The sequence below is a fragment of the Cupressus sempervirens genome, chromosome 10, assembly GCF_028749045.1.
Source record: "Cupressus sempervirens isolate cs-2001-9-10 chromosome 10, ASM2874904v1, whole genome shotgun sequence".
Lineage (NCBI taxonomy): Eukaryota > Viridiplantae > Streptophyta > Pinopsida > Cupressales > Cupressaceae > Cupressus > Cupressus sempervirens.
The window spans coordinates 478,252,519-478,279,025 of NC_143127.1; the positions used below are offsets into that span (position 1 = coordinate 478,252,519).

At 38.4% G+C, this 26,507-nt stretch overlaps 1 protein-coding gene across 2 annotated transcripts in view; it reads right to left on the bottom strand.

The window, feature by feature from the left end:
* Nucleotides 1–1,607: 1,607 nt before the first annotated feature.
* APC10 (anaphase promoting complex 10) overlaps nucleotides 1,608–26,507 on the bottom strand; it is a 75,894-nt gene continuing 50,994 nt past the window's right edge. For both annotated transcript variants that reach the window (XM_089806490.1, XM_089806491.1), the window contains 3 exons: nucleotides 3,261–3,331; nucleotides 2,017–2,121; nucleotides 1,608–1,877 (listed from right to left, as the gene is read on the bottom strand). In XM_089806490.1, coding sequence (XP_089662616.1) covers nucleotides 1,808–1,877; nucleotides 2,017–2,121; nucleotides 3,261–3,331 — 246 coding nt within the window. In that variant the 3' untranslated portion in view covers nucleotides 1,608–1,807. The remainder of the gene's footprint in view (nucleotides 1,878–2,016; nucleotides 2,122–3,260; nucleotides 3,332–26,507) is intronic.

Below are 26,507 nucleotides of genomic sequence, written 5' to 3' on the forward strand. Positions count from 1 at the left end.
TTGGGATTCCTTAAGGAATCGCCTTTTTGAAATGAATTCGAAAAGCCTTGCATGGCTATATATGTAATGTTTTGATAGATCTAAAGGGTCGGCTCTCTGGACTTAGTATTTTTCTTCTACTAGTAATTTTAGGTGTTTCCTTTTTTTTGAACGAATAGTAAAGTTAACGATAATGATAATAGAATTGATCGTATGGTTATTTTTGTGCATCTGTTTGATAATTGTGTGATTGTCTTGCTAGGTGATGGAATTCATGTGAAATTCATTCCTGTATAGATGTTGTTTTCATTAATTGTGCTGAAGTTTATTTCCTTTTGTTTGGTTTGGTGAGCTTGATCACGAATCTGGAATTTTAAGCTATGTGTTGTATGGCATATGGAATGTTAATTGTTCAATCCACAACATTCTTTTGTGGTTATGAAAGGATGTGTTCACTTTCCTTAAGTTCTTTCAGGTCAAAAGAATGACTGTTACAATTCATTTACATTAAGAATTGTATTAATAAATTCTTGTAGAAGGGTGTTGTGCCTTTGAAACATAGAGATTCTGTGCAAGTTATTAAGACTCATTTGTGGTGAAAGTTGTTTTTCTTGTTGATATAAACTCAAATAACTAGGAGGAAAAACTATTCACTAACAAGTATCTTGTTGTGGTTTCTGATTATATTGTTAAAAGTAGAGCCTTTGAGCACTGGCAGTCTTCTAGTTTGGCAACTGATCCAGCAAGAGGGCACCACTAGTATGGAGCTTTCAGGATCCCAGTTGCTGTTTTCTTGGGGTTTTAAAATGCCTTTTGGTGTCCCTCTTATGCTGTAGTCTTCTGTTAGGTAGGAATTGTATGGATTTTATAATTAATGCTATGTATATTGGTATGCCAACTTCCTAGGTTGATCAAGCATTTTTAGTTTCACATAGATTCTATCTTTGCTGTGTTGCGGGGTTGGAGCCCTGTATACAGAATCCCCTATACTTGTTGAAAATAAGTAAAAAACAGCAACAATTTGCTAGGATTCAAATAAATCCCAAAGTGCATGTGTAAGATGCCTAATCTGCCACAATTCTTGATGTTCAACATTCATAAAATTTAAATACAAATTCAAATATAAGACACGTGCTGCCCTACCAATGACCCCAACTCCTATATTAGCACTTACGTTTACACCCACACTTGCAGCTAGCTGCATCTGCACCAGACATTTATTATTTCTTAATTCACAAGATCGCAGCATGAGATGCAACTGTGTCCAGGAAAACAGTTTAACATAGTCCTCGACAATTCTAGCCCATACAACTATTTATAATGCAGCACATGGACTTGTTGTCCCGGAGTCTTCAACAAAATATGGATTGCAAAGCTGCCACAATGATCTTCCATTTCTCAGCACAAGAAATTCAAGCTTATTTATCATGGAACAGCACAAGACCAGTTTACATTATCCATGACAATTCTAGGTCATAAAGCTATTTATAATGTAGCACACAGACTTGGAGTCCCTGGGTCTTCGACAAATTATTGATTGCAAAGCCACCACAATGATTTTCCATTCCTCAAGCATAAGAAATTCAAGCTTATATTTCATGGAACAGTACAAGACAGAAACAAAGATGTACAGAAAACAAAGTGTGTGATATCAATTTACTAATCTGTACCAAAGGCACAAAAAGAAACATACTAAAAAAACTTCCACAGTTCAATCATTAAGTGTTAGTTTGATCTTTTCAAATATTTAAATAAATGTATGGATATTAAATACAAAGCTTTGTGCTCAATAAATAAAAGGTGAGGTTTGAACATGTAGAGCCACTTGTTATCTGAGGTCCGAATACATTGTAAACTCGAGCGAATTAAACTGGAACTCCTGGAGTGGGACTGGATTTCTATTTCAGCACAAGACAAAATCACAGATACATAATGAGAAATGATAAGATGCAGACAATAAAGAAAGAGCATCACCATTTTATACTAAAATGAACTAAAACAGTCATACAAAATATGAAGGCAACAGCATATACTTACGGATAGGGACCATAAACCTTTACTTGACGAATATGGGTATCTCGTCCATTTTGATGATTAGCTAATACAGCAAGCTGTAGCATAAATGTTTGCACAAATGCTTCCCTGGAATACATTAACAAGGAAACATCTGTAAGTCTTAAGAAGAATGGAAAACATTTAACTAAACACAATCGCCATCACAGGTAAAACCATTTTCAAGATTAATTGATAGGTTAAATATAGTGCATGCAAATAAGAACTCTTGGTAAACTCATTGCAATGAAAATTAACAAAATGCCCTCAAAGTCATGAGCAGCCAAACTATATCCAGGCCTCAATCAGAGGTGTCAGCAACTATTTTGACTACATTAAAAGCACAAACGCTGAGCAGATAATGTCCTATGGAGATTGAACTGGATCTAGGGGACACTACTGCAAAACGCTTAGGGTGTACAAACAAAAGCAACTTGTGGCTCTCCTAACATCCCAGGAATCTGTGTTTCTTGGAATAAGAAAAGCATGTGACATAGAACTTTCAATAAGTTCTGAGTTGGGATGACAAATGATAGGCATCCAGATATTACTTCAATAGGGTGTCTCTGTGGTTTTGTGCCCTGGAAGCACTGCTTCTTGACTGAGTCAGTGACTAGAATATCTACAAGGTGTTTGATGCTCTTGAAAGGCTGAGATGAACTACAGGAAAACCTAAACTTTTTTATAATCTTTTACCCTTCTACGAATCCTCAATGAAATATGTTAATATTCAATGCTCTAATAATAAGCCCACAACAAATCCATTATTTAAATTCCAACATTTAAATTGTACAGTTTGTCAGTTTGCAGAGCAGAAGACAAATTCTCAATCATATTACCATGGCCAAAACAAATTTGCTAATCTCAAAAGAGAAACACATATATGTCATCTGTAACCTACAAAACCGTTTTTACCTAATCAAAAGCATATCTTCATTTGAAGTTGTTGGTGTCAGAAACTCAAGTATCACCAGGAAACAAACTAAACAAATTTACCTACCAATCATGGAATATATTAGCACTCAAAGTCCTTACGTTCAAGAAAGATAGATAAAATGTTTATTCCTAGAAGGATAAAACTGAAATTATTATCTACAAAAGATTTTATTTTGCAACTAAAAACAGTTATTCTTGTATTTATTATCTTCCTAAACTAAAGCAAAAACAAGAGTGACAAAAGTAGAGTCAACATAGAAAAGTCAATATTGTAAGAAATAATCACAACTTACCTAGATTCACTTGGACACAACGATATATATGTCCAACCAGTAGGCTCCACTAGTTCCACTGATTTGATTTCCTGCAAACTTCAATATTGAAGGTTACCATATACCTGAGATGAAATGAAGAATATCTTGAACCAGATGAAGAAACAAAAAAAAAAAAAAAACAAATTAATGCCAAAATGTTAATGAGAACTCTCTCTTCAGTTGGCTGATTGCCGATTGCAACCATCAAAGAAATTTAATAAATAAAAATTCAAAACAGATATTTAAGTTGGCCCTATTAAGGAGACGTTTTCTGATGGTATACTATAAAAGACAAGCTGCATACAAAGTGGGAGACAATGTTTGAAATTTTAAGGTGAAACTTAACGCCAAAAAACCAAATATTACTTCTCCTGAACTACAAATTTCTTCAACATAGCTACAAATTATATTGTCGGCAAGTCCATTCTAGATGTTGAACTTGGAGTGCCATCACAAAGTCAATGTGCATGTCACTGGTCTAATTGTCAATATGGGCAGCGTATATAATGTATATCAAGAACAGCATTTCTGCAGAGTATGGTTTAATGAGTTCTCATAAGAAAATTAGGTAAAACAAAGAATAACAAATTATGCAAGTTGTTTATCGATCCACTATATAGTTGAGAATTAGAGATTGCCCGCGAACTGTTGTGCAATCGGGGTCTTCTAGCTGCCATTATCAAGAATTAGTTGTTACCAGTGAGCAAAATTTACATAATGATTAAACTATTGGAATTGAAAATACGGACCTCTAAATTGTAAAGTTGTAACTTCTGCCCAGCTAGGAAGGCATTTGGAGCAAGAAACAACAATCTTAATGGCATGTCCACTGTGTTTGTGGTTGGCACAAAAGTTTCCGTCCCCATTCTCACATTCATTAACCTCTTAGTGGAACAACTTTATGAGAAAATCCTGAACATTGATTGAGGACTAGAACGACTGGTATTCTAAGAGTTAATTTGCTGCTTGGTTTCCTCTTAACAGAAATTGAATGCATGCTCTAAGGCAGTGATAGTGATGATCTCCAACTCCATTTGGAGATGAGAAAGAGACCTTGACACAAATTTGACGCGAAGGGCCTTCTTAGTTCTTTGGACTTTCTTGATAGAAAAGCCATTGAATTCAAATATATTGTTGGACTTGATTTCCAGTTACTTGGAAAAGATGGAGCCAACATACTGTCAGATTTGCAAAACAATTTTACCCAAAACTAGAGATTCTAAGAAATTAGCTATTTTAGCATGTTCGCCCAAAATAATAAAGACACACTTCAGAAGAAACGGCCGTTCTGTTCTCATTTGCACTCGCAGATAATAAAAAGTATACATACATATAGCCTCTTGGATTGGAAGTCATGGTGGCACATGTCCAAGAGGATATAAGTTAAGTTCATTCAAGAAAAAAGTTGACTCAATCCAGTTAGACAGTGATAACACTTGATTAGGTAGAAGAGGCATCTAATTGTCATTAATGAAGAACTCATTAGGTAAATGTCACACTTGATTACTGTCTATTAAGGATGACAAGTCATTATTAGCTACCTATAAGAGATATGGATTTTCCTAAGTTAAGAAAAATAGGTGCAATAGAAAATTACACCAACGCATCCCTTAAAGTGTAACTTAGAAAGGAAATGAAATGGACCATAACAAGATGGCCATGTTAGGTACCCAAGTACAAAGAAACCTTCCACCCCAAAATAAATTAAGCCTCCTCATACCTCCAAAGGAATGAGAGATAGTTATCCATAAATAGCCCTCTGCGCTGGAAATGGATGGTGATGAACAATACTAGATATTAAAGAAGATCCACTTTCACCAAACAAAAAATTATCTCTTAACAAGAGATTTCCATAGGTGCATGCTGAAGATTTTCCCACTCTGCGAAAGGATATGATGGAAGAAACAAATCAAAATCTTTGGAAAATGTTCATTGGTCCCAATTTATATGCTGAGATCTGTCAAGATCTAATTGGTATTCTTAGGTACAATTATAGGGCATGACACCACAAAGGCATGTAGAGGAGGAGAGAGAACACGATTATTTATGCATACCAAAGAGTTCTCATCGATTAGGAAAGCTACTCCTTAATAGTGTAATCTAAATCCCAAAGGTGAGATTTGACATACTTAAGCGAGATATATAATCAGCATGCATCCCATTGAAGTGTATTTGATAGTTATTAATGATCTTACTGAAATGAATCACTGGAATCCTTCAAGAAGCAGCACTAAAAATGCTGCACTTTCAAAAAAGAAAGAAACTTTGTATGTGCAAGAACAAAGCTTTGGAAGTTTTCGAAACAAAAAATGCTCCTTTCACACTATATCTAGACAGTGATATGCATGTCATTGATTGCAAAGCTTTCCTGTGCTATGTGTCGTGTGCCATTGCAGAGAGTTGTTGGTGTTTGGCTCTGGTGCCGTGAGCCTTGTGCTTCCCGTACCAGGCCGTGTAACAACATTGCTGAAGATGCCAGGAGATGCCATAATGCCATAGGCAGGGATGGGGAAACCTGATAGCCTCTAACCGAAATTGGACCATTTCTTTGTTCGCCTCCTCTCATTGCCCTGGCCGCACTATGTTGCTAGGACTCGTGTGGTTTCTTGGGTGTTTTCATGGGTTGTATGCTAGTGTCTACGGATTGTTTGCTAACTGTTTGACAAATTGCCAAACCTGTTTTGTAAGTTGTGTAACAAAACCCTACGAAGGGCACATAGACCTGTTTGACAAAATGCCAAGACTGTCATAATGTTGTGAGTTCCCAAGGGCACCTTGTTGCAGGCGTACCTTCCTTCTTTGTGAGCCATGGCACCCTTATCTGATCCAATTGCACTCCAGCAGCTAGCTGATCGCTTGACTACAATGGAGTCTGCTTATGTTGTCCTACAAAGTGTTGTTGCTCAGTCAACTTTACTCTATGTTAAACTCGCAGAATGGTTGGCTTTGTTGGAATCCGAGAACCATATTCTACAAGATACTGTGCAATCTCTAGTTGTTGAAACCATAGTTTGCAAACTCTCCGAGTACTCTTAGAGTTGTAGAGTACTCTCAAGTTTTTTTGTTGGGCGAGTACTCTCAGGTTTAACTCTCGCGTATTTATAGATATTAAAAAACGTAGGTAAACATTTTGATGCATGGAAAACATTGGAGTAGATGCATTTTTCACATCATTTTAGTGCTATAAAACTATACATTTTCTGTATTGAAATGTCAATTACTAAGTTAATACATTTTATAATTGTATTTTATAAAAATATATATGTTTATTTAAGAGATTTTAAATTTTAGTACTTTCTGAGTCGCCGAGTTTTCCCTGAGATTTTGTTAAGAATATGCCGAGTTTTTCCCGAGTTGAAAATTTTGGGCTTGCCGAGTACTCTCCGAGTCCGAGTCTACAAACTATGGTTGAAACTACAGGCCTCAAGGCTAATCTGGACTCTACTACCATGTAGCTTAGGGAGTTAAACACTATCAAAGAGAAATAATCGGAGATCGTGGATAGGCATTCTTCACTGTTAATGGAGATTGAATTGAAGGTAAAGTCTTGGGCTTCTTTATGCAACTCTACGGTTGAGGCTCCCCTTTCAGGCATTGAGAAGATAGTACAAGGGAAGACGGATGATGAGCAAGTTAGGCGGACCCATGAACTTAACCTACGAGTCTGTGGTCTCTCCTCCATTGATGATCCCTCGAATGCTAGACATTTCAGACATCATTCTTGACAAGTGCTGGCTAGGCCTAGATGGCAATCTCTTCATCTGGTTCCTCTCCCTCTCTGATAGGTTGCGGGCTCTTAAGGGCAAAGAGAAAGTTATTCTCTTTCCCCTAAGATCTACCTAGATGAGGATCTCACCCAATCACAAGTGACAAAACTCAAGCAAGTTTGTGCTCTTGTTGTGGCAACCAGACAAGAGGGTAAATATGTAGTCATCAGAAATCTTAAAGCAATAATCCATGACACCTTTCCTACAGGTTGGGCTTCGAGGGCGGCCTCTAAGGCCAAATGATGTGCTCAGTGGCAGTTAAGCACAGGCTCTTTGTGCCTCAACTGTTGGAATGGTAATGGTACCCTCTGGTCTATACTTGGCTTACTTAACAACGCTATTGATTCTGTCAACCTTCTTTTTATTATAGAGACACATGAGAGCCCCATGCATCCTCTTCCCAATATTTCTGGTTATCAGTGGCTCTCCTCTTTTAGAGATGAGGTCAAGTGCTCTGGTGGGGTCAGAGGTTCTAGTGGAGTCACCTGTCTTATTCGAGACCACCTTTTCAGTAATATTTCCTTGGTTCACTCCGACACTCTGACAATTATGCCAAGTTCGAGGGACCTCACTCTATAGAGATACCTATATCGATGTTTGTTACTTCCCGCCAACATCTTCATACTATACAGTTCACAACACCGAGGGTGGGGACCCCTATCAGGACCTTGAGCACATTACCAGATTCTCTACCACGGGGGGCATCATCATTTTGGAGACTTTAACGTGCAGACCAGAGACCTACAGCCTCCCCTCCATGATCGTAGATCTGATCCCATGTGTACAACTGCTTCTAATCCTGGTTCTATGGGTCTGCATCAGCTCTCTGAGGACTGTTAGGGGCCCTTCACTAGGTATGGTCGAAATTTGTTATAGCTTTGTGAGTCATTAGACTTAGTGATCTTGAATGGGCTCTCTTGCTTTCCTGGCTCTAAACTCTTCACTTGTTGGTCACATGGTGGTGGTGCTAGCGTTGTGAACTATGTTCTCTCTATTGCCTCCTTCATCCCTCTCATTTTCCACTTTACCATCTCTCGCCTTCCTCTGGTTGACCATGCCCTCTTAAGCATCACCCTTCGAGGACCCCTAACACCTCCTCTCCCTCACTTGTCCACTTCTTCTTGCCCCTCATCTTCTTGCGGCCTCCGCCCTCTCCCCCCCCCACGCTCACACTTCTTTTCTCTTCATCGATGGCGACACGGAGCTCTTCATCCATCACCTCAAACAGCTTCTCCCCCAAGATCCCTTCTTTGACTCCAAGGACGTCACCTCCATGTTCCATTCACTTGCATCCATCTTGTGGGAGTCTGCCCTTCTCTCCATTCCCCACTACACCTCCTCGCTCACCCCTCGCCCCACTCGTAGATCTTGGCCCATGAACCAGTGGTTTGATGAGGACTGCAAATCCTTTCACTGCATCCTTTTCTCTACTCCACCCACTTCTTCCTCCTCTTCCTCTTAGTTGAGGCTTGACTACCATCGCTTTATTTGGCATAAGAAATGAAAGTTCACTTTGCTACAGTGTAGATCTCTTTGTGCCACGTTCTTCTAGTCTCCAAAGCTCTTTTGGCGCACCATGTTTCCTCACCACCCCCCCCCCTCCACTTTAGGCCTTCACTCCCTTGCCTCCCACACCTCCACCCTCTATGATATTCCTGGCCAGCCCCCTCTCCGTCTCATCCTCCCCCCCACCCGTTGTCACCTCTTCTCCTTTTCCCACATTAGTGAGGCAGGATTCAAAGCTAAATTCTTCAAGTTGGGTATCTCTATCTTGGGTCCCTTTCTTACAGTGCTCTTTAATCGAGTGGACTTTCTCGACTCTTGGTCATGACCTACTATATATCCGATCCATAAATCTGGGCTAGCTTCCAACCCCGAGAACTACAGGACCATCATGGTTGGGCATACCTTCGCCAAACTCTATGCGACTATGTTGAACGATATCCTGTCCAGAGAGCTCGATCAAAGACATTGTCAAGCTAGAGTTCAAGTTGGGTTTCGTACAGATTTTTAGACCACTGGTCACATTTTGACCTTACGGGCAATCATTGAGGCTTGCCACCACTTGACGAAAGTTTGTTATTTTGTTGACTTTCGCAAAGCCTTCGACTCTATTCCTCGGGCGGCTCTCTTTCATCGTCTTAGGGACATCGGGATCTGAACGATTCTCCTTACAGCTATTATGAGGTTATATTAGTGCGTCGTGGGCAGATTCAAGACTCCATAGGGCTTCTCTAACCCTATCCAAAGCACTATCGGGGTGAAACAAGGCTGCCCTCTCTCCCACTCTCTTTGGCATCTACATCGACGAGCTTGAGGCATTTCTTCGTGATTGCTCGCTCCCTGGCAATGGTTGTTATTTACATCAGGTGTTGATCTCTATTCTCCTATTTGTTGATGATGTGATTCTCCTAGCATCTTTTCCCGATGGTCTTCAGCGGCTCCTTGATGGCTTGGCCTCTTTATGCGACTCATGTGAGCTAGTTGTAAATCTGGGCAAGACTCAGGTTATGGTCTTCAATTGTTTGAGGACATCACACCTCCATTTTCTACTTCTAGGGTACCGAGATCGAGATTGCATCTTCATATACTTATTTGGGGGTTAAGTTTTCTGGACCTCAGTTCAACCTGAGTCCAACCATGCAGCCCAAAGTCAACAAGGGGCTCGGCTCCCTCGCTATTCTTGAACGACGTTGCTTTCGACTACCACTTCTAGGACACCACGACAAAGATGTCTCTTCTTGACTCTCTAGTCAAGCCGACTGTCCTCTACGGCTCTACTATTTAGGGCCCCTCCCTCTTGGAGTCTGACTAGGCCTCTATTGAGAGAGTCCAAACTCTTTTCCTTTGGCACATTATCAGATGTCACCAGTCCACACCGCACAACATCGTTCTAGCAGAGTTTGGTGCTCACCCTTTCAGATTGGCGACCATCTTTGATCTAGTTTGGCTTCTTCACCGGTTCCCAAGCTTCGTTGATTCCTTTGACAATCATTATAGATATTCCTACTTGACTTATTGTTCCTCTATGGAGGTTGCAAGTTCAAACTCTAGTCACAAGTCTCGTTGCTGGTACACCTAGGTCTCTGCCCTCTTTGGCTCGATCGGTATTAGTTTGGATCATCTTCCCCCCTTTCAATTTTCTTTGGACACTCCAACCCATCTTCCACCTCAGCTGGAGTTGAATGAGCATGTTAGAATTGACATCTACAGGCAGTATGTTATCACGACCTGGAGAAATCCCCCAGGTGGGCTCTGTCCGCGTATGGCATTCTAAGTTGAGCACTTCCTTGATATCCACGACGGGATCATCTTACGCCCCTGGTATCTCACTCGTCGTTGGACTCACGCTCTTTGCATCTCCTTGGGATCTTTTAGAGTGGGATCTCACCAGTTACGTATTCAGACTGATAACCAGATTGACAGGGAGGACAGGATCTGTCGGCTTTGTCACCTCAGGGAGGTTGGGACCAAGTCTCATTTTATTTTCCGTTGTCCCATTTACTATGAGATCCAAGGGAGATTCTACTGTTTGTTCAGAGAGTGTCAGTCTCTTACCTCATTTTTCAGATATATTGACCAACACTATCTTGCACTCTACCTTTAGGAGACTGTGTGGCTTCGCGAGCACACTATACATCTCTTGCTTTGCTCAACTTCGACCCCTACGCAACTCATCACCTCTTTCTTCAGTCCCACGGTTCCTTCTCGTGGATTGAAGTGGCCTCTCTGCACTATCTCGGTTCACACCAAATCTGTGAGACCCCGCAGAGATTGCCCTCGGCAGCATCCCTCAAGTAGACCTCAAAGGCGACCTTCCAAAGTAACTAATTGCTCTAATGTCCACCTTTCCATTTTGGACTACTTCTCACCTATGAATTCTTAGCTGTTGTTATTCCTTTTCTAGTTTCTTTTGTTGTTTTGCTTTCACGTTCTTTTTGCAAACACCGTTTGGTGCTTCCCCCTGCTAGCATTTTCCCTTTGTACTGTTTCCAATCCCTTAGACCCTCATTGGTCTCTTGATGGACATTAATAAATTTATCTTATCCTATATTATCTTACTACAAACATCTACTACAACCACAATTTCTAAAAATTGAGGCACCAAATGCAAACAATATCTTACCTTAAGTAACCATCTATAGCATTGAATTGCATACCTCTGGAATATCAAGCTCACTGAGGCCTCCATTTAGTGTGGACAGCCTCCCATGCCCAATCCTCTTCAATCAGCTCGCATTGGCTAAAACATCAGACATCATCATTGTAATCTATACCTCAAGTCCTGCCTCTGCCTGTATTGGGAAGTCAAGGTCACCTAGGGCAACCTTGTCCCAACAGTTAGGGTCAAATTAAAATTAGAGCAACCTTGTCCCAACAATTAGGGAAACTTCTTGCATGTTGGCTCTCTTTGAAATTACAAACCTGAAATGCAAGGGAAAGGAATAAAAGAAAGCATAACCCTTTGAATTAAAACATCTCATACGTTTATCCTCTCAAATCAACATCAAGCATTCAAGCAATCAAGGTGGTATTTCATCATATTTTTCAGATCGAGCATTATGGTAAGTTGTAACAACCCACAAAAAGCATGCTTTTATGATTGATTTCAATTGAGACTACTAATCACATCCAAAGAGTATTGTATCAATAGGGTATAAGTTTCAAATAATTCATTTTCAGATCTAGCCTCTGTTTCATATCAGCACGCTTTCCTTTTCAATTTGATTTCAAGGTTAATTTCTAAATCAGGATTTGACATAGGCAAAACCCCATCAACCCACCTTTTTCCTTCTTTTTCAACAGGTGGCAAGCTAGTAAGGTGTGGATCCAGATACAGGTCAAGGAGATAACCTATGAATTCCCCCTTTGTAGATTCAAAAACACAAGGACAAGGGTGCCCCACTCACCATCATCCCAGGACAAGGCTGCCTCGCTGACCATCATCCCAAAAAAAGGCTTTGCCCCACTCACCATCATCCCAAGAAAAGGCTGCCCCACTCACCATCATCCCAAGATAAGGTTGCGTCGCTGACCACCATCCCAAGAAAAGGCTGCCCCACTCACCACCGTCCCTCAGATATTGGCCCAAATTTGCTCAACCCATTCTTCTCTATCTTCTATTCTCAAATATATTGCTTTTGTTCGCATTGATTTTTATGCTTCTGTATATGTTAGAAACCTTCATCTTCCTATCCATAACTGTAGCTTTAACCTTTGTCTTTCATAAAATCATTTCAACTCATCACAAGGGAATGTTGAATCCATTTTGTGTCAGAACCTTAAGCCAATTGGATCACTCCCCTCCCAAATTAATTTAAGCTTAAATAGATCTAGTTCCCTAGTTTGCACATTGAAGTAAGTGACCTCTATTTCCCCACACTACACCATCAGAAAAAAAAAAGGCTAAGAGTAAAAAAATGACCTTGATTAAAGTCTATACATGCAAGAAAAATCCCTCTAATTTGAGTAAGCACTTGCATTTCATATAGTCATATAGCTTGTTGAGGTGGCAATACATTATAAGACAATCTGATTGTTTGCTAATTGGACAAATGGTATGTTGCACAGCAAAAGAGGTGGCACTTGTTATTGACTAGGCAAAGAGCTTTGTTAGGAGGTCCAAAATGGAGTGCTCTAAGTACAAGTTTCAAGTCATAGATTAGCTCGTACAAAGGTGAAACAAACTATTAAAATTTAGCTCTCATGTAATATAAAAGTGTTTTTATGGAATATGAGCATTAAACAAGCAAGTACAACTCCATCAACAAAGAGAGGTCCACCTTTTGCTCTAAATATATCTACTTCGACTTTAGTCATAATGGAGGCTTTAAACAAAATTGTTCAACTCTTAAAAAAGCTCTTGTGAATTATATGAAGTCAAAAATTTGACTTATTTTAATCTTTTAAAAATTGAGAGCTCTTCAAAAAAATTATTAAATCATTATTTTATTTTAATAGACAATGTTGTGTTTCCTTGTATATTGTGTTCTCTGCCTCAAAATTGATGGATAGAGCTATGTGCAACAATGTTGTAGACTTGTACAATCAAAGAAAAATATTCAGGCTTGCGATAAAAGCATTGTGTCGAGAAGGGAATTTACAAATTAGTTCTTGCACCGCCTCACCGAACTAGTGCTTTGTTGAGCTAGGGTGATCAATAAAATTGAGACTAATTAAAACCAAAAAACAACAAGAATGAAGATGTAACAGTGTAAAATTTATACCCCTAGGTGTGCACCACTTATACATATTGACCCCCATTAATCAAAGTCAACCACCACCCTTCAAGTCATCCATCCACAACATTTTAACATTGGAATCTTCCTCAAATGAGACATTCACGCACCATGCATGCGTCTGCAAATCTGCAGACATGCATTGTTTAGGTGTTACGAAACTGTCATCCTGCAGGTTTGTAATGCCTCCAATCATGGCTCTGCGAAAGAATCCGAGTATGCTAAATACCTACTTTGCATGCATTTTGGATCCTTAAGCACTCTCCGCACTCACTCTATCAAGCATTCTCACACTTGCAACATCCATTTTCACTCATCATGTCCTCAAAACACTCCATTCACTCACCATTCCATCTTGCTCTTGGCTCCCCATTGCTACCATCTTGCACACTCTTGTTATTGGGTTTACTTTCTTGGCTTCCTTGGTGCTGACAGTCACATTAGCATTCTTCTTTGAGTTCTTAGGGAGATATCCTTCTCCCTTCATTTTATTCTTTGGTGTCTACTTGAGCATACTGAATCTATATCTCTCTTTCTAGTTATTTCATTAGCATAATACTGTTATTCTTATTGTTCCACTATCATAGATTGCTTATCTATCACCAAATTCAATACCATTTATCATTGTTCTTGGTCATCCATGGAGGTGGAAACACCAAAGCAAAGATTTGACTAAGGCAAGCCTCTCAAACAGCCCCAACCATTGTCTCCCTTTTGTGTAGTAGCATTGGAGATTTGAAAGCTCATTTGGCAATGCGCCCTTGGCTTTCAAAAGCGATCTCATTCCTTTCCTTCCTCTCTTTCTTTTGATTATTTCAAATTAATAATCATAAAATAAACATCTCTTTAAACTAGTTAAATATTGTCATTTCCTTGTTATTTAGTTCATTAATTCACTTTCAGATAGTTTTGTTTTATCCAATAGATAGTCATTTACCTTTTATTTGAGCATTTTTTGTATCTATTTTGACAAAACCCGTGATTCTGGAACATTGTCTGTATGGAATACCAACCGTATGCAAGCATCCCCTAGGTGCATTTTCATCCTTTGGACCCGCGTGTCTGTCTATGGCAGTCAGCTTGTCAATCATAGAGTTTAATCTCCGATATTTATTGTTTTGACCTCTGTAACAGAAATACCTATATCAGTCCAACACAGTCTTGTATTCGCACTTTCACACTTGAAACACACTGAAAACCCCATGCATATTTTCCTTATTTCTTTAAATCATTTATGAATTAACCTTGAGATAGTTGGACTCAGTCGAATAATTCACACTAGGTTAATTTACCACACACATGCACTCCTATTCACCTAAGTGAACAAAAGATTTGTGAACTTGTGGACTTCTTCCTACACCACTTATACCACCTTTATATGCTTTTGTTCCACCTCCTATTGCTTATATGCATCCTCTTCCTCTCATCTCTTAGCCTAGTATGGTTCCTTCCATTCTTCCTCCTAAAGAAGTAAGGACCTAATGTCGATTGATCCTATCTCAAAACAAGTTTCTAGCAAGACCAAACATAACTATTACGCTCGTGATTGTCATTGCAAGTGTCATGCTAGAGCCCATCAATGCGCTTCTCAGAACATTTCTTCACCTAATACACCTCCTCATACTTTGCTTCCCTTTGACCAATCTGCGCTTGAGCCTATGGAGGAAGCGAATTTAAACAAAATAAAAATGAGAAATCATAACAATGTTCTTTGTATCTTAGATTCTATTACAATTAATTTTGATGATGAGGATACTCTTGATGATGATGTTCATGATACTAGCAATGATAGTCATGCTAGTGATTCTAATAACATGTATGAGACTATTGATGTTGATCATGATTTACCAACTATGTTTTCACAACAATTATCTATCACTCCTAGTAACAAACATAGTGACTTATCTTCATATGTAATGTCCCATTTTTCTGGAACATTATAATTTTGTGTTGCCGGCTCACTTTGCCTAGGCAAAAAGGTTCTTTACGGGGTCAATTCAAGGTTTGACCTAGACATTTCCAGTTTCAAACCCATCAAAGCAATTTTGGCAGGTTGTTCGGATACATACTATTTCTAGTAAGTAAATAGAGCTCAGTATTTCTTGATATCCCAGTGTTGGTTTGGAAGCGTCTCATCGAGAGCTTTCCAACGAGCTATTGCACATGCTTATCCGAGTTCGTTTGATTAGTTATTTTAATGCCTGATGATTATATGGTTTATTGACTAAGTGACTATTAAAGTTCATTTAACTTGTCACTTTATTTTTTTTTTTTAAAGGTACTATGTTCACTTAAGTGACAAAAGGATAAAAAATGTGCTTTATCCCACATTGCTTAAAAGAGTGTGCATCACATTGGGAAAAGTGATAAGGTACAACAAGCTCCACATGGGAAGATATGAAGATTATAATATTTAAAACAAAATAATCTGGGACCTGGAACCAGTGACTAGTTATCTCTTCGAGGACGCAAACCCTTGAAGAAGCCTTTGGAGGTTGGATGCAAACTTAGCCTTGCTACAGGTTTTATCTATATTTGCCAATCTGACTGTTATTTCTGTTTATAAGATTGGATTATTTGGATTGTTGCATGTTATTGTATTGCTGTTGTATAATACAGTAACGTTATTTGGCGGCTATTTGTGTTAACTGCTGGCTTAAATATGTACTTCTGAATTTTGGAGGAATAAAACAATCTTTTTTGAGTTTTCTTGTATGCAAATCTGCTGGTTACAAATCGATTAAAGTTCTGGAATTTATATCGAATATTGATTTTCTGTTCGGTTTTAAATCCGCAAAGGGATATTACAGTGGTATCAAAGCTGGTTTTCTTGCCAGCCTGTGAAATATAAATTATATCAACAGATAAAGTACAGTGAGAATTTCATGGTGTGAATCAAATTACTTATTTTCTATGTTAAGGAACAGCGTTTGATTGATCAAGCCTAGCAGTGCCGAACTGAAGTTTTCATAGCAGAGACCCTCTGTACATTCCTGCGGGTTAGTAGTATTCGCAATTTGCAAAAGTTCTAGAAGGCACTTTCAGGTCTGAACCAACAACCATAGCTTTGTCCCCGGAGCCATCCTCCTCTCTGAGCAGACGTACAGGAAGCAGCTCCTGTTATATTGTGGTGGACTGACAGCAATGAATCATAGCTAAGTCAGTTGGAGTATTTGGTGAAGGGCGTGGTTGTGTCTTTTCTTCTTGCAGAGCCAATATTCAATAGCTGAAAGGACATGATAACAGTTGGAAGAGACTTGGCTGGGACATTAACACTTGCATCCATCGGCCTGCAATTAGATTCATGGCATTGTTGGAAAGGTGTTATTGAAAACTGAGATTGGTGGAAAGTTTTGTTGGAGTCGCAGGTTACTAGATATTCTGCTGGCAATCATTCCAATCGCCCAGTGGTAACAGTGGTACCCAATTCTCATCCAGCATTGGAGGAGGGATTTCTATCACTCCCAGTCCACGGCAACAGGGTGGCGGCAATCTCAGGACGTCTGGGAAGTTCTGAAAACACGCATAGTGCAGTGGAAGGAAAGATAAATATACCATGGTTGGCGGCAGCTAGTTGACCGCCTGGAGAAAGACGTATTCCATTCACCATTGTCGAATCAACCATTCTTTTATCTCACAGAAGCAAGGTCATGGTTGGGGATGGCGTATGGTTTGTAGTTTCTTCAGCCTTGCGTAAGCATCTTTCAGTAGCTAGGACGACATGTGGATTGGCCAATGTGGAAATTTATTCACCTACATGGCTGGAGATGGAAGGAGTGATTAAAGACGACTGTCACAGGTGTTTTCTAATTTTGGTTGCTCTGCGAAAACATAATGTGCGTTCTGGAAATAAATGCTACTGTAAATTCCTCAGTCACAAATGCTGGTGCGTTCAAAGTGATTTCGGCAGTTAGAAATCTATTCTTATCTATCGGCTGCTATGTATGAGAACAACTCATCAGTGAGAGTTTTCTTTACCAACATCTACAATAAGAAATAATGTGCTTCAAACACGTAGAATCTTGAGTTCGAACTAGACGTGTTAAGATGCCAAGTGTTAATCATGTGCATTATAATGTATATCTTAAGATATATGTTTTCTGATATGTGATGCATGGGCAACAACTGAAATTGATGATAGTGTAGAGAAAGATGCTCGATAACTGACTAAGGAGGTATTCTTGTAGCAATGAGGAAGAGTGTATTGGCATACTGAGTACTAGCGGCAAGTATAAGCTTTGGGAGAGCAAGTCAAGGTTCATTGCATACTCTTCACGAGTCATTAAGATTAGAGACCTCTTACTGAGGATCCGAATTAATGACGTGGAGCTAAAGGAGCAGCAGAAGTGAAAAGGCATTCATTTTTTTAAGAACTTTAAGTGGGACACACTACAAAGGTAGAAGGCAAGTTTTGTTCCAACCGCAGATGGGGCGCTTGACACAAGTTATTTCACTTCTTGATATATGTGGAATGCATCAAAAGGGGATGTTTATTCAGCTAATGATTTTGAAGATATCAGTGACTGTGGGAGTAGTAATGGGAGCAGTAGTTCTTTAATCAATGGGCTTGATGAAGTGACAAATGAATGTGGAGGCTTAGCTAAATTTGGCAGTACATCTGTGACGTACTCCTTCAGGATATAATTCCATTTTGTTGAAGTTCAAATATCATTTCATAACCACTGTATCAGTAATACAGTGAAATGATGAGTATAATGTGCATAAATGCTAAAGGATTGTGATCTTCATGACAACTGTTTGACCAAATACCTTTAACTCTTCTGATCAGTTTGGGACAAGACGGGAGTTTTGGAAGCCATTCTGGAGTTGCACAGTCAGTATTGGACATCTACAGGCACATGAAAAGCTACATGGCAGAGGAAGTGGGATGAGATTTCCAACTAGATATTAAAACTGAAGTAAGGAGACCGTACGAGGAGTATAACAAATTCCCGTTAAATCTTCAAAAAGAATTTCCTTTCATTGATTATGTGGACTTTCAGCTAGAGCTGCAAAACAAGACAGTTATGATAAGAAACAAATGCTATGATTTGGCTCAAAATCTCCTTGCAAAGGACAAATTCAGAAATTTGCATAGGGAAGATATCAATCAACTGGATAGTAGTAATAAAAAAAGAAGAGCAACCTTCGCATGATAATATGCAAAATAATAATAATGGCACAAGTATACTAATGGGTAATTGGGAGACAGAAGTAACTTATGGAGTTGTTTACACTAGTCCTCCTGATGAGCATATTGATGGACCAGGTAGAAGAGTTGACCAAACCGCCAACATTGGCAATTTCCCATCTTGTTTAGACATGGAAAACACCAGCATCTTATTTGGTGACATGGAAATTAATTTGAAAAAATTTTATGGTGATACTAGGCTGAAAATGATGTCAAATTTTGAGGAGCAAATGGACCGAAATGTTGGCAGGATAGATGATCTAGCACACATTGAGTTAGAGGATACATCTGAAAATGTTGTTCCCCTAGGTGATAAAAAATCAGAAAAATCTGTGGAGAATAGCCCACTTGTGTTTGAAGGAGATGGTCAAAAACCATTATCACTCCTTGACTTATTGGATATGCTTTTGGTCAAAGAGGACAAGATTGTCCAAGTGTTGACAAGGATGGATGATTCTTCCAATTTGATTGAGGATCTCATGTGGAAGATTGCGATAGAAGAGGGGCATGGGAATGTATGTGGTCTCACAAGTCCTCTTTTACATACTATTTTTGAAACTTTGAAAATGGTAAAATATGAGTACTTGCAACTATTAATAGATAGAGATCTAGCAATAAAATTTGGAAGGGACAAGGAGAGTTGAGGTAGATGAACTATACCTTCAATTGAGTTTAACACATTACTCCATCCACAAAATTGAAAATCAAACAAGTGGGGCAGCCACTTATGAAGAAGATAACCATGGTTCAAGGGCACAAGAAATCACGCAAATCATTGAAGAAATTCATAAAGCAGGTAGATGTGAAACCAAACAATGTAATTCAATCACGTGCTCCTCATCAAAGACTTTCTATGATGAAAAAAATTTTATGGATCAGCAAGTTGATGAGTCTGGAAATTCTGATTTTTATGACAGCAGTTGTACATCTTCACATGAGCATATGGTTAGTGATACAACAAGTAAGGATAATTCAGAGTTTTCAATTAATGGTGAACCTTCCTTTTACGAAGACTTTGACATAAGCAAGGGTACTTATGGTGGAGTAGGAAGTTCAAATTTATCCTTGGCATGCTCTAAGGGATTCTTCAACTTACCCAAAGATTTATCACCCAATTCTTACGAGATGGCCACAGCCTACTTGTTGATTGGTGATTTTTCTTGTTGGTATATTTCAGCATTCAGTGACTTGCCTATGGATGTTAGTAGTATATTCGTTGATTCTATTTGGCCTTCAGGGGTCAATGAGTTATTTACAAATGAGTAGGGAGAACATACAATACCCTACGTTCCACATGAGGTGCCTTCATTTTTTATCCAGTGGCATATTGAAGACTGTGTGAGCATTCATGATGTTGGTGATTCACCAACCACTCCTTCCTTTATCTAGGATCATGTTGATTGGGTGATTGGGAATCCAGGTGTTAATAGTATTTTACATCTAGAGGATTATGTTGTGTTGTTACACAGTCACAGGATTATGATCTGTGCTTCAGCCTTTTGAAACATCAAAGTTCCAGAGATTAGGATTACTTTGTTTTCACCAGGGTGAAATAGTGGTGGAGTCAGATTGGTCGGATCTGTCATTGTCATCGGTACAGTTATTGTAGGAGTGGTACAGTGGTACAGATATTATAGGAGCTAGTCAGTGGTATCTCAAATAGCGCACGAGTTCTCACTTGGGATCCACGGGGAGCATCCCTATGTATTGCCTTTTATCGGGAGCTAGGAGGAGAGTTTGGTTGTTATCATCTTGGGGTGGATATCGGTATATTGTCGAGCTCCCATCATCACTTGACAAAAGAGACTCGTAGGGTCACTCATGGAGTGAGGCATTCATTCTGACTGAGGGTATTAATACACAGTGCAGCAACATATGGCAATTTGGCAAGCCTTGGGATCTTGGCATTCAATTATTTGGCACATCGATTCCTATTGTACTGTTTCACCATTCTGAGTTAGGGAAGATGCATGTCAAGGTAAATCGGCTGAGGTGTAGAACCTTTTCTCGAGGCGAGTATGGGATCCTGGCATTTGGTTTCTGCAGGTATGAGCAGATTGCTTGAGGGCAAGCAATCTTTGAGAAGGGAGGCTTTTTAATGTTCTTTACGAGGTCAATTCGAGGTTTGACCTAGACATTTCCAGTTTCAGACCCATCAGAACAGTTTTGGTAGGTTGTTCAGATACTTACTATTTTTAGTAAGTAAACAGAGCTCAGTATTCTTGATATCCTAGTGTTGGTTTGGAAGTGTCTCGCCAAGAGCTTTCCAACGAGCTATTGCACGTGCTTATCCGAGTTCGTTTGATCAATTATTTTAATGCCTGATGATTATATGGTTTACTGACTAAGTGACTATTAAAGTTCATTTAACTTGTCACTTTATTTATTTTTTAAAGGTACCATGTTCACTTAAGTGACTAAAGGATAAAAAAGGTGCTTTATCCCACATTACTTAAAAGAGTGTGCATCACATTGGGAAAAGTGATAAAGGTACAACAAGCTCCACATGGGAAGATATGAGGATTATAATATTTAAAACAAATATTAATCTGGGAGCTGAAAACGGTGACTCATTATCTCTTCAAGGACGCAAACCCTTGAAGAAGCCTTTGGAGGTAGGACGCAAACCTAGCCTTGTTACAGGTTTTATCTATATTTGCCAATCCGACTGTTAGTTATGTTTATAAGATTGGATTATTTGGATTGTTGCATGTTATTGTATTGTTGTTGTATAATACAGTAATGTTATTTGGCGGCTATTTGTGTTAACTACTGGTTTAAATATGTACTTCTAAATATTGGAGGAATAAAACAATCTTTTCTAAGTTTTTTTGTATGCAAATCTGCTGGATACAAATCGATTAAAGTTCTGGAATTTATATCGGATATTGATTTTTTGTTCGGTCTTAAATCTGCAAGTTTATATCGAGGGTTTTTTAGTAAAATATCCGGAAAGGGATATTACATCATAGCATTGTCCTTGTTTGGAACCGGCTATTATTCCATCTATCGTTTTTGATGTTGCTCACCTTCCCTAAACACTATAGGCCGATATAAGTGGGCAAGAGATACGTGCTTGATTAGCTCCTCTTGGGTGGCGGACTTTGTGTGTTTGTATAGCTTGTTATATGTTTTGCTTAGATTTCTTTAAATCCTTGTTCCATTGGCACAAGATGATAAACGAATCGCAATATCGTAAACATTCTTCTATTTGTATCTCTCTTCTTCTATATAGTGTTACATTTTATGTTGTGCATATGCCACTATTTGTAAATGTGCATTTGTGTTATCCACTTGGGATGATGCAAAATGGTAGACCCCTATTATTTTTTGCCTCCGTGATGTCGGCCCAAAAAGACTCTTCTTTGTAACTCTTACATCATTTCTTCCATTGTATTGTAGTTCTACTTCCTTTGGGAAATGATGACATTTCATTTGTAACATAATATTTCACATATCATCAAACGATCATACTTTACATGTCATATACATAAATTTTTTCGTACAGGAAATACCCTGATTATTTGCCCTTTATCTAGGGCTTGCATTAGCACCTCTTCATCCTTTTGGGTTTCGCTAATCAGATTTGCCCTAAGGATGGGTTTTGTATTCCAATGTACATGGGAAGTGGGGGTCTACCCTTGAAAAGCATTTCTTATATCACAAAACATACTTTTCATGTTCCGCTACAAGTGGCTCGAGGGATGCACAAGCATCTCCCTCAATGTTTTGGGGACGCTAGGATATCCCCACATTCCCAATTGCAGGAGCAAAAAATGGTGGTGCCGCTAGGCATGTTTGAACGTCATTCCCAAGTCCCGAGTGCATTGTTCTAGGAACACTCAAGTTTTAGGGGAGACACATCCCCAAGGTACACTGACAATATTACAACTATGTGAAGTGAAGACAACATCCAACTAGGGAGATGGAAGCATAATCTAACTGACTGACAATAGATTGGACTTCGTGTTTCAAAACAAAGTATATATCAAGAAAGATCAAATCCCTCCCACAAAGTGAAATCTAAACAATGCCTTTACAAACAATGATATACTCCTCACCTCCTCCAAAGATTACTAAATAAGAGAAAGGCATAAACTCTATGAACCAGTCTTGATGATGTGTAAAATGCCGAGAGGCATCAGAATCATGTACCAAGGTCATGATGTCTCATGATCTGATGGGCATGTGACCATGAACACATAGGAGGCAATTGCTGATCAAAATGTATAGCATCTTGGGCCTTCTACTAAGGACCTCCTTATGAAGATTTCAGGCTACCAACCATTTCTTGCAATCTATCTTCATATGACCAAACTTGTGACAATAATTACACTACACACACTTATTTGAAGATCCCTAAAGTTTATGTAAGAAACCCCTGCAAATTCTAACTCTAGCAAACACTAGATTGCTTTACTTTTCAAATGTTTGTCATTTTGTGTCAAACACTTTGCATGCAACCTCTTATCTTTCTGACATTTATTTTCAAATTGTTTTTGCTTGCTTGGAAAGGTCTCGATAAAGTTACAATGTTTGCATGTAATTGCTAAGATATCTAAGCAAAGAACTAAAGTGAAGATACAATCCCTTTCGTCTTTTTGAATGCATACATATGATTTCTACAGCCAATGGACGTTTTCACAAACTCTTGGCATGAAAATTATTAATTCATCATAAACTAAAATGAATAACTATAGCGGAAGCATTTCATCAAACAGTTAGTGTGCAACCTTGTAACTCCCTATTTCAAATGCCAAGCCAAGTACCATGTACCACACTAAATAATGTTAAGATAGAATGAGAAACCAAGAAAGCAATGACAATTTACTAGAAGTTGATTAATCCTCGACGTTGATGTTGATGTTGTAGAATTGGTACCTTCAAATGCAAATACGAAAAATTATTTGCATGAAATATGCCTAGTTCTTACATTGTCCCTTGCCATATTCTGAAATGTATTCTCCCATAGGTCCCTTTGCATGAAGAAAGAGTAATCTTTTTCTTAGGTAGACGAGGTCTTCAAGAAAGGATAGTTGTAACCACTATTGAAGGAGACCCTATAGATGGCTTCCCTAATCCTTTCTTCGGTAAACAATGAGATTCAAAATTTGCTCTCCAATTAACAACATCAACTTGTTCTCTAATATATGCCATAATTTGTTGCTTTGGCAACCCGTTGTTGTTTGCTCTTGACAACTCTGATTCCTAGGTCATTCACACCATAGAGGTGATCTTTCACTAGACTTCTGCAAGCTCTTAATCTCACAATGACTATAATTACAAAAAACAAGCCCTAGATTCTTGAAGTTGCTCAATTGTTGTGACATATTTCCATTGATGTGAAGGCTTGATCAGATATGAAGTGTATATCTCTAGGGCCATTGAACTTGAACTATTAACCATTTTAAATAGATTGTTGTTATTAGAAGAAGAAAAAGAATTTGAAAATTTAACCCTTACAGTACATATAAACAAAATAAAGTAAAGAACAATTTAAAATCTACCTAATAAGTAGCTACTGATCAAGTTCTCATCGATTCTTTGTTGTGACAGTTTTTTTATGTTTTTTGGTGGACTTGGTGACCTCCTTGGCACCAACATTATGGGGCTATATCCCACATTTTGTTTCCAAAGTTCCTATGCAATACCAAGCACATCATAAGAAAAAACATTTTAAATGTTTTAGAAAAAAATCTTAATATTTTTGTGCAGGAAAGTTAAAAAATTCCTCAAAAATTGAAAACTAACTCACAAAATCCTTACTATTGTCACAAAAGTTTGCACCCAATCTTTAGGTATGACTGCCAAGAAACCTTGTGAAAGATTGAAACAGCCTCCAAGTGTGGGACTTGTACTTTGAGGCTAAATCTCTGGAGAAGGCTAGCTTCCTTCCAATCAAGATGCACCTAACACACACCTTGAAGGAAAAGGATGGAGATTGTAGAAATGTCAAAGGAGTGATGCACCAGATTGAAACATGGATACACCTAGCATCTGAGTGCAAATAGCATCAACAAAGCACTTTGATGGAAAAGGGAGAAGGAGATTTCAGAAATTTAAAAGGGGTGAAGCACTAGATTGAAATATGGATGCTCCCTGCCTAGGAATAAAGCACTCAACTTACACAATTCTCACTCTAATCTACCCTCCTAAGACTCATATGCAAGTTCCAACATAACGGGTGCTACAAAGAAAGTGCATTCACAAGATAGAAACTATTAAGATGATTTAACACGGCAAATAGTCTATGAGAAAATAAAAGAAACAATCAATAACAGGCAAAAATCAGGCATTATTATATGGCAAGAGCAAAGTTACTATTACAGAGCATAATGTTCGTGCAAAATAACCAGAGAACACAAAATATATACAAAGCTTGCCTTTACAAGCATAACTCTGATTACAACAGTGAAGTTCAAACTGTTAGATAAAATCTGATTTTGTGTGTATATTTGATCATGAAGTGACAGAAATGGGCCAATAAATACCTTTGCAAGTGGCAACAAAGTAATGAAAAGTGCTCCTGTCACATATAGAAGGCTAAAAATGTAATTCAACGTTCAATTTTTTGTCTTTGGATAGTATCTCAGTCACTAGCAAAAAATCCCACATATGCAAAAACACAACATTTTCACCAAAAAACATATATTAGAGAGAAATGATTGTTACCCAAAGGCTAAAACACAACAATTTTTACCACAAACATTTGCACTTAAAATTTTACACATCTTAGATTTAATCGTGCAAGCAAAATGAAATCTTAGCCATTGATCTCCAGAAAGATGCTCAATGCTTGCTTAGATCCTATAGATGCGAGAAACACAGCATTTTCACCAAAAACACATGCCTCCAATGATTCCCAACATGTTCGTGCATGAAAATACCTTTTTTGCGAAGGCATGCGGGTGCAGAAAACACACAATGTTTTCGCACAATACGACTATTCCTTGTGCGCCTGCATAAGCTTCTCAAAAAATTTAAACTCCTGTACGAAAATGTGAGGTGCCAAAATCACACATTTTTTTACTGCACACATGGATGCTTAAAATTTCACACATCTTAAATTTAATCGTACAAGTGCAATGAAATCCAAACCATTGATCTCTATAAAGATGAGAAGTGCTTGCTTAGATCCTATGGGTGCGAAAAACACATGCCTCCAATGATTCCCAGCATGTCTGCACATGAATGTACATTTTTGGCGAAGACACTCAAGGTGAAGAAAACACACGATGTTTTAACACAACATGACTATTCCCTATGCACCCACATAAGCCTCTCAAATTTTTTGAACTCCTACACAAAAATGTGTAGTGTCCCCTTTTTGGGACATTAGAAATATTAAAGGCATATTATATATATTATTAAAATTGACTTGGAGAGCGTGGACTCATAATATAAAAGGTCAATTTAATATTACAAAGTGGGCAAAAGGAAAAGGAGAGATAAGATGAAAAGCCAGGAGGGAAGTCGAAGAGTCACAACTATGAGGATAAAAGGAGATGAGACTCTTTCATTTGGGCATGATTCAGTTTCAGTGTTCTCCCTTGTGAGAGTTATTCAGAAAGCTTGAACTTTCAGCTAGTATAAGGACGTAGCCCCTCATGCTGGCAGATAGTGGACGCAAACCCATTGTCAGGGAGACATCAATTCAGGTGTTTCATATGTGCTTATAGGTTCTTATTCTAGTATTCCAAGCTAACTGTTAAACTGTATTTAAGATTGGATTTGTTAGTGTTGGTTATTGTATTGTTGTTGTATTATGCAATAACATATTTTAAGTTTGTTGGTTTTTATATTACTGGTTTGTAACGCATTGTTATATGCTCGAATCTTGAATGTTATTTTGGAAAGAACGGGTTATTATCTTGTGGAGAATCTTCTGGTTTTATTGTTATATCGTATTACATTTGCCTATGTTTGAGTTTTGAATATTATATTCAAGAAGAAGCTGATTAAACATCTGTTGGAATTTCTACTGGTTTCGATCGTGTTCGTAATACATTTACAATGTTCACTCCTGAAT